The sequence below is a fragment of the Mesocricetus auratus genome, unplaced genomic scaffold, assembly GCF_017639785.1.
Source record: "Mesocricetus auratus isolate SY011 unplaced genomic scaffold, BCM_Maur_2.0 Super-Scaffold_4256, whole genome shotgun sequence".
NCBI lineage: Eukaryota > Metazoa > Chordata > Mammalia > Rodentia > Cricetidae > Mesocricetus > Mesocricetus auratus.
This window is the reverse complement of record NW_024429182.1, coordinates 28,618,703-28,633,041: the sequence shown is the minus strand read 5'-3', so window position 1 is coordinate 28,633,041 and position 14,339 is coordinate 28,618,703. Positions and strand designations below refer to the sequence as shown.

Here is a 14,339-nt window from a genome sequence, read left to right as displayed (position 1 = left end):
GGTATCTTTCACTGTAGTTTTTCTTGATTATGGCTAACATCATCTGAATCCCAATCCTTTTTTCCGCATATGACAGAAATCTGGAAAATAGGAACAAATGATGTATTTAAATCAACTCTTGAGTATAACTTAGAAGAGGCCCATCCAAATTACTATGGAAACAATTACCTACTGTGTTGCATTCTTTTTCAGGGAAAAACGAATTGAGCATTTTAAGACCTCTTCAATGGACTTAAAAGTTCTACGCTCACAATACAATGACCCCTACCAAAATTGCAATGTAAAAGTAATAATCAAGGTTTTATTCAAAATACTTTCTATATATTATAACAAATTATGCCACTGAAACATTATGCATATGAATAATACATCATTAATTAAACTGTATATCGTACATATTATCAACCAGTTGTGATGTAGAAAAAAACAAACTCCATTCCAAGGGAAAATAATATATAGCCTTAACAAAAAAAAGTAATCAATGAATTATATTTATGGATGAAGAGTGATCAACTTAATGGTTTATTCTTTTATGTCACCAACAGGAAATCAATATAGCAATGTGGCAAAACAAAAATCAAAAGGAATCTATGTGTGAAACTCAATGGAAATGTAAGCCCCACATCGACAATGTATAACAGAGAGAACAGTGAACTTAAAAAAGAAAAAAAATGTTTTCTACATGTTTTTCTGATAACTCACTGGGATATAATAATCAAATTCATTCTGGCTTACTGGCAGAATGGCAGTAATAGTCTATACCAAACTAACTATAATTTAAGTGGCCATATTATGTTGGGATGTTTTAATAAGATCATATTGAACCTTAGTGTATCTCCCCAAAAAAAACATTAACAAAAGGATAACTAAAATGCTTTTCTCTCTGACAAAGTTTTAAATGGCTTGTATATTTCTCAGTCTCCTGGAAGGGACTGTTTTCTTCCCAAGGAGGTTTAAGAAAGTGAGAGTCTACAGTGAGCCTTACCTGATGTTGAGTTTCATTGCATTAGAATCTTCGGTTATCTGTTTATCCTCAGGGCAGTAATCAAAATGACTTGGGCTAACTTTTTCATTACAGTAAGATTCAGGGTGATTTTCTGGTGGTTTGATTCGGTTTAATGCCTTCTTACATTCCTAGAAATTTACATGAATGTCCCTGTAGGGGCTGCGGGAGTGAGAGGACTGGGCAGTCGTGGGTATTTGGCATACACAGGCCTGGGTCGTGGATACCAGGTCAAAGGAGACAAGCGAGAAGACAAACTCTATGACCTTCTACCTGGGATGGAACTCACCCCGATGAATCCTGTCTCTTTAAAACCACAAGGAATTAAACTTGCTCCTCAGGTAGGTAATATCACTCCAGAGGTACTTACATTGGACCAGGAACCATCCTTCAAATGATCTCTGCTTGGGCTGCTGTTCTGTGACAATCAGCTTAACACACTCAGGAGGGATGCCGAGACTGCTGCCACTCTGGCACTGAAAGGACTTTCATTTAGTTTACCAGCAAAATGCAAAACAAACAGACAAAAAATTTTTTTAAAAATAATGTCAACCAGAATCTTAAATGAAAATAAAATGAAATGAAAACCATAGCTCAAAATAAATGCTTATTAAAACTTGTTGGTCAACAACCAAAGAGAAGGAATCATAGCTGGGAACATTGTGTAGACTGTTTAGGGCTTTTTTGGGGGAACATGGCATTAAAATAACAACAGTGGATGCCAACGTGGATGGGGAAAAGTTCCCTGTACCTCAGCCTCCTCAAAGAACTATAGGCAATCAAGTAAAGCTGGAAGGAGGAGAAGTAGCCTTTCCCAGGGAAGAAAACACCAATTTGATTGTCCAGTGCCAGTCAGCCCTGAAAACACACATGCAAGTTATTTAGAAATATATATGTATACACACACGCACACACACACACACACACACACACATATATATATATAGTTAATGAAAAAAGAGGCCATGAATTTGAAGAAGAGTAGGGAGGACCATGTAGAAGGCTTTGGATGGAGGAAAAGGAAGAGAGAAATGTTATCATTATATTAAAATCTCAAAGATTAAAAAAGGTGAACATTCCACCATGAAGCCTACATAAACCCTTACTATAAACTGCCAACAGTTATATAAAGTCTTCTACAATGCTTGTCATAGGGCAGTGTCGTGATGGTAACTGCTTTTTGCGTTCATTTAATTGTCTCTGTTTCTATGGTTGTTTTATTAGTGGAAACCAAGAGTTATAAAGGTTCCAATAGGGGAACTAAATGCCATGCTTGAAAATTAAAACAAAACAGACCTGGTCCCTGCTAAGCCAAGGTTATCCCATTGGTGTACATCATGTGCTGCTTCTCCTGAAGACATTTTAGCTGATTGGCTAGAGTTACAGTCTGTGGCTGCAGAGGGAAAGCCTCTGCCCTCAGGAGGAAGGTAGAACTACAGCTTGAAAGAAAGAGCCTCAGGCTGCAGGCAAGGGGAAAAGATGGTGTCTAAGAGCTTGACCTGAGAATCGAAGAGTAGGTTGATGGTGTTTTTCTTTCATGCACCTTTACATAATGCTTCTTCAAACTCTACTCAGGCATTAAGAAAGCAATAAATAGAAGAACGTCTATTGCAAGAATTATTTGTTTAAAAAATAGAATTTCTTGGGCTTCTCCGGTGTACCGTGAATAGGAGACACTAGAGATGCTAAAAATAATATAACAGTGGGATAATAGGGACACATAAACAGATAATTACAATGAAATCAGGTATCATGGTGAAAAAAAGTTATTCTGAGCAAAATGATCTGCTTATACACTGAACCAGGGTAAGAAGTTGGCCATAATGAGAAGCATTTAACTAATTTTGTCTCTGAATTTTTACGTATATAGTTGAAAAATCAAAGACCATGCCACCCTAGCCACTGTGGCTGGAGACTAACACCCACAACAGAGATAGGAATCTCCAGCCAGTAGACAGGGTTCAAACCTGCCCTGCCCAGCCGGCAGCTGCAGAGGTCACACCCCTCAGTGTGTTTGCTCAACTGGCATGAATGGGTAGACAAGTTGATCTATCCCCAAAAGTTACCTGACTATTGCTTGGGAACCTCAGCAAATATTCTATAAGCAACAGATAATGCCACCAAGTGCATTTTAATAACGGGGAAAAATTAAGCACAATCTTAAAATTAATAAACTAGAAATGTCATGGCAGAAAGAAGCCATGAAAACAATGAGCTAAGGATCTCCGGAGATCAGGGAGGCGTTGTTCTCTCTGTAGACCAGGCTGGCCTCGATCTCACAGAGATCTGCATGCCTCTGACTCCCAAGTGCTGGGATTAAAGGCGTGCACCACCAACGCCCAGCAGCATCATCCTATTGTTGTGTTGCACCATTTTCTTGATACTGAACCTGCTTGTGAACAGAGCACCAGGACCTTAGCTCCACCAAGACTGGCTTCAGGGTAAAGAAAACATGAGTCTTTTGAGAAAACATTCAGTTTTGTGTGATTACAGCAGGAAAACTAAACATGCAGATGGATAATAAAAATGGATCGTCGTAAATAGCTAAAAGTGGCACACTGCCAAGTAAATTTTTAAAAATGACCACTGTGGACACCTATTAGTGCTTATTATTAAATGCTGATGCAGGGGCTGGAAAGATGGCTCAGTGGTTAAGAACAATTGCAGCTCTTGTGAAGGGCGCAAGTCGGGTTCCTGAACCCCACATAGTGGCTCACTACTGTCTGAAACTCCAGTTCCAGATATTTGGGCCTCTGAAGGCACCATGTATGTGAGTAAAACACTCATATACATAAAATAAAATAAAAAATAAATGAAATAAGGTGAGAACATAAAATTTTAGAAACTTTTCAAAATCAAAAATTCTTTTTTTAAAAATGTGAGGTTAAAAACCCTATGACAAATGGCACAAAGTAAAAACACAATCTCTGGTTAACTTCCCTAAGCCACTTTGAACAAGTGCCTGGGATGAGGGGAGGAGAAAAGGAAGAAGGAGCTGGGATTGACATGTGAAACAAGATTGTTTCTAACCTAAATTTTTTTTTAAAAAAGAGCCTGGGTAGGGAGATAATATGCAAATCCATCTACACAGTGCTATGGCACCAATTTCTTAAGAACTGGAAAACACGAAAAATTATTAAGTTCTTAGTAAGTGTGTATATGTGTGACATGCATGTATAATGGAATAAACTGAAACTATTGGAGCAAATGGTGTGTAAATGATTTTATGAACTACAATAGACATTTATGGTTTCAATGGAGTTCAGATTGAGTTCAACTTAAATTTTATGAGTCATTAAACCACATGACATTTTCTCTTTTCTATTAGTTGAAACTGAAGATCAGAACTCGGAGACTAAAAGAGAAGTAATGCAAATATGGCATTTGAGGGAGAAATCTTTTCTTTTTACTCTTGTAGATACTGGAAGAAATCTGTCAGAAAAATAACTGGGGACAGCCAGTGTACCAGCTGCATTCTGCCATTGGACAAGACCAAAGACAGTTATTCCTATACAAAGTAACTATCCCAGCGTTGGCCAGCCAGAATCCTGCAATGTGGGTACCTTTTCCAAGCTCCTAGTACTTGAGATTTTAGAATGAGGTTAGCCTGTGTGTTGAGTGTATTTGATCATCACTCGAATGGCATACTCAAGTCTGCTGCCTACTCCTTTGTAATTGAATGAAATAGCAACATGCTCATCTACCTGACTATTAGATGCCATCTAAAAGCCCCAAAGTTTCATACAGCAGGAAGACTGTAGGATAACTGACTAAGGGAGCACCAGGGCTGGGTAGAGATCTAAGGGGAACAGAGGACTATAACAGGTTCCTTGCTGCAGCATTTAGGTTGACACAAGTTACCCTCATGGAGTTGCCATTTACTACATAACCCTCTGACCCACCTTTTAAATTTTATATCAAAGATCTGATCTTTTAGTGGATATCATCTTCTGAATTTTACATCCAGGCTGCATTTATGTATTTTAGGGACCACTCATACCTCAGAAGAGTCATAAAGCAAAAATTACAAATGTTCCCCAAGAATGTCATGGACTACCAAGGTGCTAGATCAATTCCCAAATACTCCCGTGTATGTGTATAAGTAGAAATTTGACAGTAAACAGAAGGGGGAAAATACATGGAATCCCATCATCCAATCAGCTTTAAGAGCTAAAATCTCCTTTGATTTTTTAAACCTGACTGGGTACTTACATTTGTGAATAATTAACATGATTGGCTGCGTTTTCCAGACACGCTTTCACACCTCCGAAGCTAAGCGCCTATGTGGATGAAGCAAAGACATATGCGGCAGAGCACACTCTCCAGACCCTAGGCATCCCCACAGAAGGAGGTGACACCGGGACCGCAGCTGCCGCCGCCACACCCGCCACTGTGTTCCCAGGTACTGGGGAGGGGGTCAGTTATGCCAGAACCTGGAGGTTGCAGAGTACCTGGGAATCCTTTCTTTTAGGAACCTCACCTACAATAACTCTGATTAGCACCATCTGGGACCAGAGCAGAGATGAGGAAACTGAACAGCCTAAGCCAGTTCCCATCTGCCTCTGCTTAAAGCAGATGTGTGACCCTGAAAAAGTCAACACTCCAGAGTCTGGGTTGGTGCAGATTGGGTTTTTTTTTCCTCTTATTAAGAGACTTGGGTATTATTATTAACTGGTACTTAGCAGTTCTTGCCATGAGCTGGGTACTCACCGAAGTGCTTAGCAAAGTATATATTTCCCCAGTGACCCTCATGGCACTTTACAGTTGTGTGAGAACATAATCCCTTTATTTACAGATACAGAAGCGTGGGACTGGGAAGGGTAGGCAACTTGGCGGCTATTGGTTAACCTTTAGTTGTTGTTTGGAGTTTGTTTCAACTTTTTATGTTTTGTTTGTGTCTATATGACTGTACGTACATGTTTGTGTTTGTATGTATGTATGTTTATGGAGGCCAGAGGACAGGGTCAGCTGCTTTCCTCTACAACATTCTACCTCTCTAGATAGATAGATAGATAGATAGATAGATAGATAGATAGATAGATAGATAGATAGATAGATAGAGATAGAGATAGAGATATATCTTTTGGGGTTTTCTTGGCAGCATTACTCTGTATTGTTTTGGAGGCTGTCCTAGAACTCACTCTGTAGACCAGGCTGGCCTTGAACTCACAGAGATCCGCCTGCTTCTGCCCCCAAAGTGCTGGGATTAAAGGCATATGCCACCAACTCCCAGCCCTACCTCTTTTTTTTTAAATAAAGATTTACTTGGACGTGTGTGTGTGTGTGTGTGTGTGTGTGTGTGTGTGTGTGTGTGTTTACATTGTTTTTACATTGTGTTTACATGGGTGCAGGTTCTTCAAGAGGCCAGAGGTGTTAGGTCCCTGAAGTCGCAGCTGGATACCCAGCATGGGTGCTTGCAAATCAAAGTCTGACCCACTGTGAGAGCAGTATGCACTCAACCACAGAGTCTTTTCTCTGACCTCTCTACCTCATCTCTTGAGGCAGTCTTTCCCTGAAAGACTGGTGTTACCAGAGAAATTGAGGTTCCCATTAAGGGTTATTAGTCTGTTTAATGTAAGAATTTAGAAATGGATTCAAAAGAAAGCTTGAGGACATTCACTTTCGATATTAAGATGGATGGATAGATAGATAGACAGACAGACAGACGACAGACAGACAGACAGACAGACAATAGGTAAGGAAGCTGTAAATCTGGACAGCTTCCCAAAGGGATATAGGGAAAAAGGAAAGTAAGCCATGCAGTTTGCTCTAGAGGGCCACATGCAGCCACTTGGCAAAGGCAATGGGGGCTGGGAGACTTCTGCATAAAACGGGTGAGAAAGTTCAGAGTGTCAGGGAAAGCATAATTAGCATTTATCCAAAAATAGAAAGAAAGGTATCCTTTTCATTGGTTAAATTAGATAGCTTCCACAGTTCTCCATGTATCCATATAAGGCTACCCCATTAGTTACTGAACTTTTAAAACTGGTGTTTTAATATTACAACAATGTTTTGTGCCAATTTCAAAGACTTTTTATAGTGTGATTTGTGTTACTTTTCTAAAGTAAACCAAAAGTGTAATTCTCAGGGTTTGTGTGATGAGGGATCTTTTATGCATCTGTAATAGACAATAATAAACCAGGTTGCAGTTTTAAACAAAAAAATCTTTTTTAAAAATTACTTGTTTTATGGTAATGATTAAGACACCCTAAAAACAGTACAGTATCTCCTCTACTAGAATAACCTGACTCTATTTATTCACCTTGTATGAAAGTCTTTACTTTTTATTTTATTATTTATTATTTATTTTTTTTGAAACATGGTCTCTCTCTGTAGCCCTGGCTGTCCAAGAACTCTCTATGTAGGCCAGGCTGCCTCAAATTCACAGAGATCCTACTACCATTGTCCCAACTTCCTTGGCATGTTGGGATTAAAGGCATGAACCACCATGCCCTGACATTTTTAATATTTTAAGAGTGATATTTTAGGACAGTTTAGTGTTCAGCACACCCATAGAATCCACCCACCATTCCTGTGCCCTGCAAACTCCTTGACAACCTACCTCTCATGTATACATTTCTGTATATACATCCATGGGAAAGTTCTGTATTGCTGGCCAGCAACATAAGGTACCTTTCTGTTCTTTGACCCTCTCTCTGATGTCTCTATTTGCTGATGTGCAGAAAGTTGGTTCCCTCTGGAGAATGTCATCTATAATTTTCCAATTTTATTCCAGTTGCATAGTGTTTGCCTTTAGTCCCAGCACTCAAGAGGCAGAGACAGGTGGATATCTATGAGGTCCAGACTAGCCTGGTCTACCTGTGAGTTCCAGGATAGCTAACAAGAGCTACAAAGAAAGATCCTGTGTCAAAAACCTAAAATAGCAAAATCAAAATAAACCAAACAAAACCCACCAATGCTATTCTACACGAGTCAACAGACTGTGTTTTCTCAGAGCACATTTTCATCATACATATCATTTGTTTTAAGAAATATGCTAATTCTTCATACCACAAAAGAAAAGAATGTGCCAAAAAGGGAGGAAATCTGAATTCCTTTCAAAAAAAGTTCTCTGCCTCCTCCTCCAGGATATGCTGTCCCCAGTGCCACCGCCCCTGTGTCTGCAGCCCAACTCAAGCAAGCAGTGACACTCGGACAAGACTTGGCAGCATATACAGCTTATGAGGTCTACCCTACATTTGCAGTGACTACCCGAGGAGATGCATACGGAGCCTTCTGAAGATCCCTTTCTCCTAAGAATAAGACTTACAGAATGCTCAGTAGAAGCTGTGAACCTCTAACTAGATCCCTCATGATCATAAGTCATACCTTCCCCCAAAACAATGTCTTTCCTGAGACTGTGTGACTTATTCATCATATTACTCATGAAATGTGAATATTATTCTCTAATGGAAGTAAATGTCAAGAAGCCTTTTGCTTAAAAGAAATGCAAAGAGCCAGTGACAGCAAAAGTTGTTCTTCCAAGGATCCTATGTGTCTCAGGAAGGTGATAAAACCCTACCAAATTGGCATAAGCTCTCTTAGTACCAGGAGCTGGGGCCAGGCAGAGCAAAGCAGTCAAGTCAGTAGTAAGGCAGACAGGAAAACTCCTGTCTTAGTCATGGTTTACCACTACTTCGTCACTCACAAAATCAAAAGAGACCATAAAAAAGCAGGAGGCTTTGTAAGAGGTATTCAGCATTGCCTACAGTGTAGGGTAATCCCAAGCCTCATGAAAACTGTCTAAAATGTTATAGATTCCATTGTCACTTTTGATCTGAAATTTTTCTCCCCTCATTGTGTCTTAGATCAGCATCTAAGCCTCTGGGAACTTTTTAGAAATCAATATAATGTGTTTCAGATATGCTTGAGACAAATCTAAGCCCTGTATTTATTCAACACATTAAGCCACTGTTTTTCTATCCCACCAAAATCACAGAAATCGTGCCAGCACTAAGTACTGGAGTGAAAAATGACTTTTTCTTGTCTGGAAATCCGACTTGTTCATACTATTTGCTTTCATCTCAGACTCATTTTGCTAAACACAAACACTGGTAAAGTAAACCAGATCTACAAAGTATGCTATATTTTCATCATCAGATATTGGCCAAAAAGTCCTTTCAAATACAAAGGTGAGCTTGTTTTGCTTTTCTCACTCTGTAGCTTAGGCTGGCCTTCAACCTGTGTTCCTCCTTTCTCAAGCACCATTGTGTTGGGATTGCTGATATACAACACCACACCCAGCTCCAAACAGTCATATGAACTTTAGGTAAGCTTTGAATTCTCTACACAGTTCATATGAAGTCCACTAAGAATCATTGCCCTCCCCTTCTTTTGATCTTCTTTCAATATGTGTAGGGAACTTTACCATGGCTGAGTCCTTTTATTGTGAAACTATTCCAGGAAAGCCTTACACCTATCATGGTTGCATAGAGACCATCTCTTCAGAGTCCAGTAAAAGTGTTACTTGTCAAAATGTTCCTGAGTATTCAGAGCATCTGATAGTGATGGGGGGTGGGTGCTATAGCCACAAATGGAGGTTATAAGGATGTGACACTTGATACAGATTATGGATGTTCAAAACAGAAAGTCAAAATCCACTACTGAATATAGCCACTACTCCCAGTTTAGTAGTGATTTAGGAGACATAACACTAGAATTCCTGTTAAAAAATAAATAAAGAGGTGGCCCACATGAAAATCTGTAGAACTGAAGGGCAAACAAACACAAAGGTGTAGAAAATATTGTCAACTCTTTAATGGAATTCTGGAACCTAAATCAGGCTGGTTCCAATGAAAGCCAGAGAAATGTCAATCATAGTTGAATGTCTCATAACCCTCATTTTTTAGGAATTCCAGCTGGACATCTAAAGTTGAGACCCTCCAGCTGGAAGGCTCTGGATTTTCTGATTTACAATTTCTTCCTTGAGGCATCATGATGCTGAGTGCAGGAACTCCTAAACTTAGCAACACATCCAAAAATACCTGGAGAACTTTCAATAAACTAAGGTCAAGGTTATACGCCAATTACGTGAGTGTCATGGAGTGGGGACCTGATGTCAGTGCCTTGTATAGATTCCTGGACTTCAATATGCAACTTGTCGTGGAGACTATAGACTCATTGCAGATCTCCCCTGCTTCTTTCATTTATAATTCAACCTTCACCAAATACAAAATGCATATACATTGTCTTTGTTAAAACCAACAGCTATATAGTTGTCACAACAGTTCGAGTTTGAATGAAATTCATATTGGCTTCAAACTAATTCTTGAGCCAACCTCTAAAAAGAAAAAAGAAAATTGAATGTCTTAAAGTAATTCTTATATCCAAATTTACACTCACCACAGGCCTGCTTTTATTCTCGGAGAGAGTAATTGCATTTGTCCTCTGGGAAGGCAAATTTCTCCTCAGACTGAAAAAGCATTCCAAATTCTACCTGCAAAAGTTCTGCATTCCTTTAACATCTTCAAAACAAACAGCAAAGGGTATATACTACATGTCTTTTCAAGGTAAATAGAGGCGCTAATGCAGTGGAAGATTGAGATTCATTTAAAAGGAAAAGAGAAGGGCTTAATACAGATAAGGAGACATTAAAAAGATTAACAATTCCAAACACTACAAAAAAATGAAAGTGTCCAGAAAATTACCAGTGGGACAATGCACAGTTACTTTTGAGAAAAACTGCAATTGTTCCTAACCTGTGCTTCCCTGGGGCTGATCTGTATACTATGGAGTGAACCAATGAAACAGCTTTTGGGGCAGGGAGTGATGAATTTTTACTTTGTTTTAGTAATATATACAGAAGACTTTGAATTCATTATAATATATTCATAGAAAGTTATCAGTGTGTCACCACTGTGATAGGCCAAGTTTTTGTGTAATTGTTTGAATCTACAGAGAAAACAAATTGTCATCTTGAGTGGAGGTGTTGCTATTGGATTTCAGTTTATTTGTTTTCTTTTCTTCCTTTTTATTTTTAACATTTTTAGGACAGACTCTCCCGATACAGCTCAGGATGAACTCAAACTCTTCAACCTCCTCTTTGCCTCTCAAGCACTGGGATCAAAGGCTTGCTCCACCAAGCCTCCTGCCACAAAGATAAGCTTTGAAAAGAGCAAGTGTCAAACCAAAAACTAGTTTTGCATAATGTTTATACTTTAAATTTAGAAAATTAGCACTAACAGCATCTGCCCTTTTGACTCCTAATCCATTTTCCTGTTTCTTCCCCTCATACTTCTTAGTTCTTCATAGGAAAACATAAAATCAGCAGGCCAACCAAATAAAACCAACAAAAGACCCTGAACAATCATTTAGAATCATCTAACAAATTAGTACTTGGTTTTTTAAAGTCCAGTTATCAATAGTGTGTTGATAAAAATCCCTGCTTGATGTTACTTGGAATAGAGAAAATGGAACCAGGTGAAATTGGGTCTCACTTTTGTCATCTGTCAGCTGTCCATTTTCAAATGGCTGTTCTTCCATCCCACACCCTAAGTAAATCAAGAGGAGCACCTGCTACTTCAGCAAACAAAATTGTCCTAAATGACTTAAGGTGTGTCCAGAAGCCAACTCAAGATCATGCCAAACAGCACTGCTCAAAATGTTGCTGGCAAACTACCTCAAATAACCAAGTAATAAAAAATATCTAACAAGGAGAGCCATAAGTTACTACCTAAAATTAGTTTCTATTTCAAGGGTTTTTAAAAATTCTTTCAGTCACATAGAACAGCAAAAATGCTTTATCTATAATTTTCAATTTAATTTTCAGTACATTTTACATGACTCTTAGAATTCTGTCTTGGTCAACTGAGCCATGACTAAAATCTATGTTGTCAGGGAGATACACCAGGTTATCATTAATGTGGAGAATTGGCACATTTTGTATTGTTTGAGTAGATTTTATATATTATTTATATGTATATGAGATAAAATTTGAATTTAAAATCAGAGTGGTAGACAGGTTTAATGGAAAAGGAGGTATCAAGAAACAGCCCATAGGAGAGGAAGTCACAAGAACATTTGGGGGACTGATGAGTATTTCTCCGGATCAGGGATTAGCAACGTCTCTCTAAGAGTAAGAGTAAAATCCTATTGGACAGGACAGTGCCCCCCTGTGACTGTGAACCCCACGGAGACAGTGTCCCCTCTTAATTTCAAATATCTCCCCACAGAAGCACCCTCCCCCACTTATGCTTTGTGGGTTGCTATGTTGGTTGGGTTTGGCAGTCTTCAGACTAGGACATCCTGCTCTTCTAGTGCGGGGGGCGGGGTGGGGAATACACCTTGAATTCGCTGGCTCGGCTGCTGATTGGTGCAGGACCACAGCCAGCTGAAGGAAGGCATCACCTCTCTGCCAAGTCGTTTGAGAGCTGCCCTCCCTCTAGGGGTCCCTCTCACCAACTTGATTCTGAGCTCCATTTTTCTCTGGCTCTCCCTGGGCCGTGGACCTGAGTCCCCCTTCATTTGGCAGAACCGGTACAATCTAAGCCAGACTGGGGTGGGGGGGTAGGCAAGATAAAAGATGGCCGTTGGGAATGTTTGCTTACCCCGCCAAGATTGGCACAGCACAGAAGAATCTGGGAGCTTGTGCTGGTTCTCTTTTCTTCAGTTAAGCTAGTTATAGCTCAGACTAGAAAGAGTTTCTCGTGTAAATGTTTCCATGTTGCCTTTTCTCTTCTGCCTCACGAATGTTCCCAAACCCAACTTCCTTTGTAGTGAACTTCACTCTTCCTGTTGCTCTTCAACTTCCTCACCCAAACTTCTCGCCTTCTCCCGTACAAAGCCTTCATCATTTTTTAGTAGCATCAACTGGTTATGTTCCTTGTCATGAAATTCCCGCCCCTCCAGTTATTGCCTTTACTAATGTTGAGAATTGTACAAGCCGTAGTGACTGACATGCCTGTTCATTCATGACAGAATGTGCCTTCCTCTACTGTGATCTTTGTTTACTACGCACCCATTCTTTGCCCCAAAACAATGAGTGCAAACACGAGTGTTTCTGCTCCTCTCTGCAGTGGGAGCACAATCCAGGGGCACATTGTACACTGTCAAAGCTTAACATGACTGGATCAGACGGTTGCTTTTGCCACTTGCTCAGACTCCCCCCCCCAAAAAGCAACTCTACCCTTAACTGTTACATCTCCAGCACTCCCACCCAACATGAGCAGTGATTGGCTTTTGTTTTTTTAATCAAATGGGTTTTCAAGTATTTCTTCCCAGAAAAAAATACCAAAACCTGTACAAAAGTAGAAAGCAAAGGTTTAGTTAACTACAGCCGTAAGGAATGTATACAATGATGTAGGGGCTCATCAGTCAGCACTGGGCTTATTTACTTGAAAACATTTTGGTTATTAAGTATTTCTGTTTTCTATGTATGCTTATGTTTATAAAATTCAGAACACTGTTTAACATGACATTTCTTCATGTTTTGGTAGTAAATGATTTGCAGCACAGTATTCATACCTTTTGCAAATACACGATTTTATTTTGAAACTTGTTGTTTCCTATTATAATTCCTAGGAGATATTTGAAAGCTCAGATTACAAATATGTCTATTTAAATCAATCATCATTATCTTGGTTTAGATATTTAATCACTTCCATGTAGAAACCTCTATTTTAAACGAATTTTTGGGGCTGCAATATAGTCAGATATTATTATTATCTCTTATCTTGTAATGAAAAGGAAGCTTTAAGCAAACTGTACTTCCATTTTCCAGGTGTTAACAATCTCTTGCGTCTTTTCATTTTATTGCTATTTATATGGCTTTATCTAGAGTTCCAACAGAAAGACAAATAAAAAACAGTATTAAAGAGTGTGCATAAAGCACTTATTTTTGTACTTTGAGTACAATGTTTTATAGAGCTAAAGGATCTAACCAATATAGTAAAAATTATGTCATTCTTTTACTGGGAAAATGATCATTGCTTTGGAAAATACAAATAAATATACTGGTCATTTTAGGATAAGAAATCAAATGAAATGAGAAATGATGCGATTTTGTGGGATTTTGAGATGGTGATATGTTTTAATTGAGTTTTTCAGTTCCATAATAAAGTTTTAGAAATTATCAATGCTAATGTTTTTCTTTCCTGAAAACTAAAATTTTATTTCTTCAGAAGGTATCCAAATATAAATGGCACATAATCACAATGTACACTTGGTTAGTTCTCAGCACTCCAAGTTTATGTCATTTCCTTATTGTACACCTCTGGAAGCATATATCATATTCCAGTCAACTAAGAAAGTGAAAGAAATACCCAGAATCTCAAAATAGAGAGAAAGACTTCAGACAGGTTAGTGTGCACTGAACTCAAATGTTTACCCAGAGCCATCT

At 38.9% G+C, this 14,339-nt stretch overlaps 1 protein-coding gene across 2 annotated transcripts in view; it reads left to right on the top strand.

Annotated features, from left to right (window-relative positions):
* The window catches only part of A1cf (APOBEC1 complementation factor), a 70,968-nt gene extending 56,896 nt beyond the window's left edge, over positions 1–14,072 (top strand). Inside the window, exons 9-12 of one of the 2 annotated variants that reach the window (XM_013115271.3) lie at positions 1,163–1,344; positions 4,422–4,558; positions 5,254–5,405; positions 8,092–14,072. In XM_013115271.3, coding sequence (XP_012970725.1) covers positions 1,163–1,344; positions 4,422–4,558; positions 5,254–5,405; positions 8,092–8,243 — 623 coding nt within the window. In that variant the 3' untranslated portion in view covers positions 8,244–14,072. Of the gene's footprint in view, positions 1–1,138; positions 1,345–4,421; positions 4,559–5,253; positions 5,406–8,091 lie in introns of both variants that reach the window. The other variant, XM_005063693.4, reaches the window with a different exon arrangement.
* The last annotated feature ends 267 nt before the right edge of the window (positions 14,073–14,339 follow it).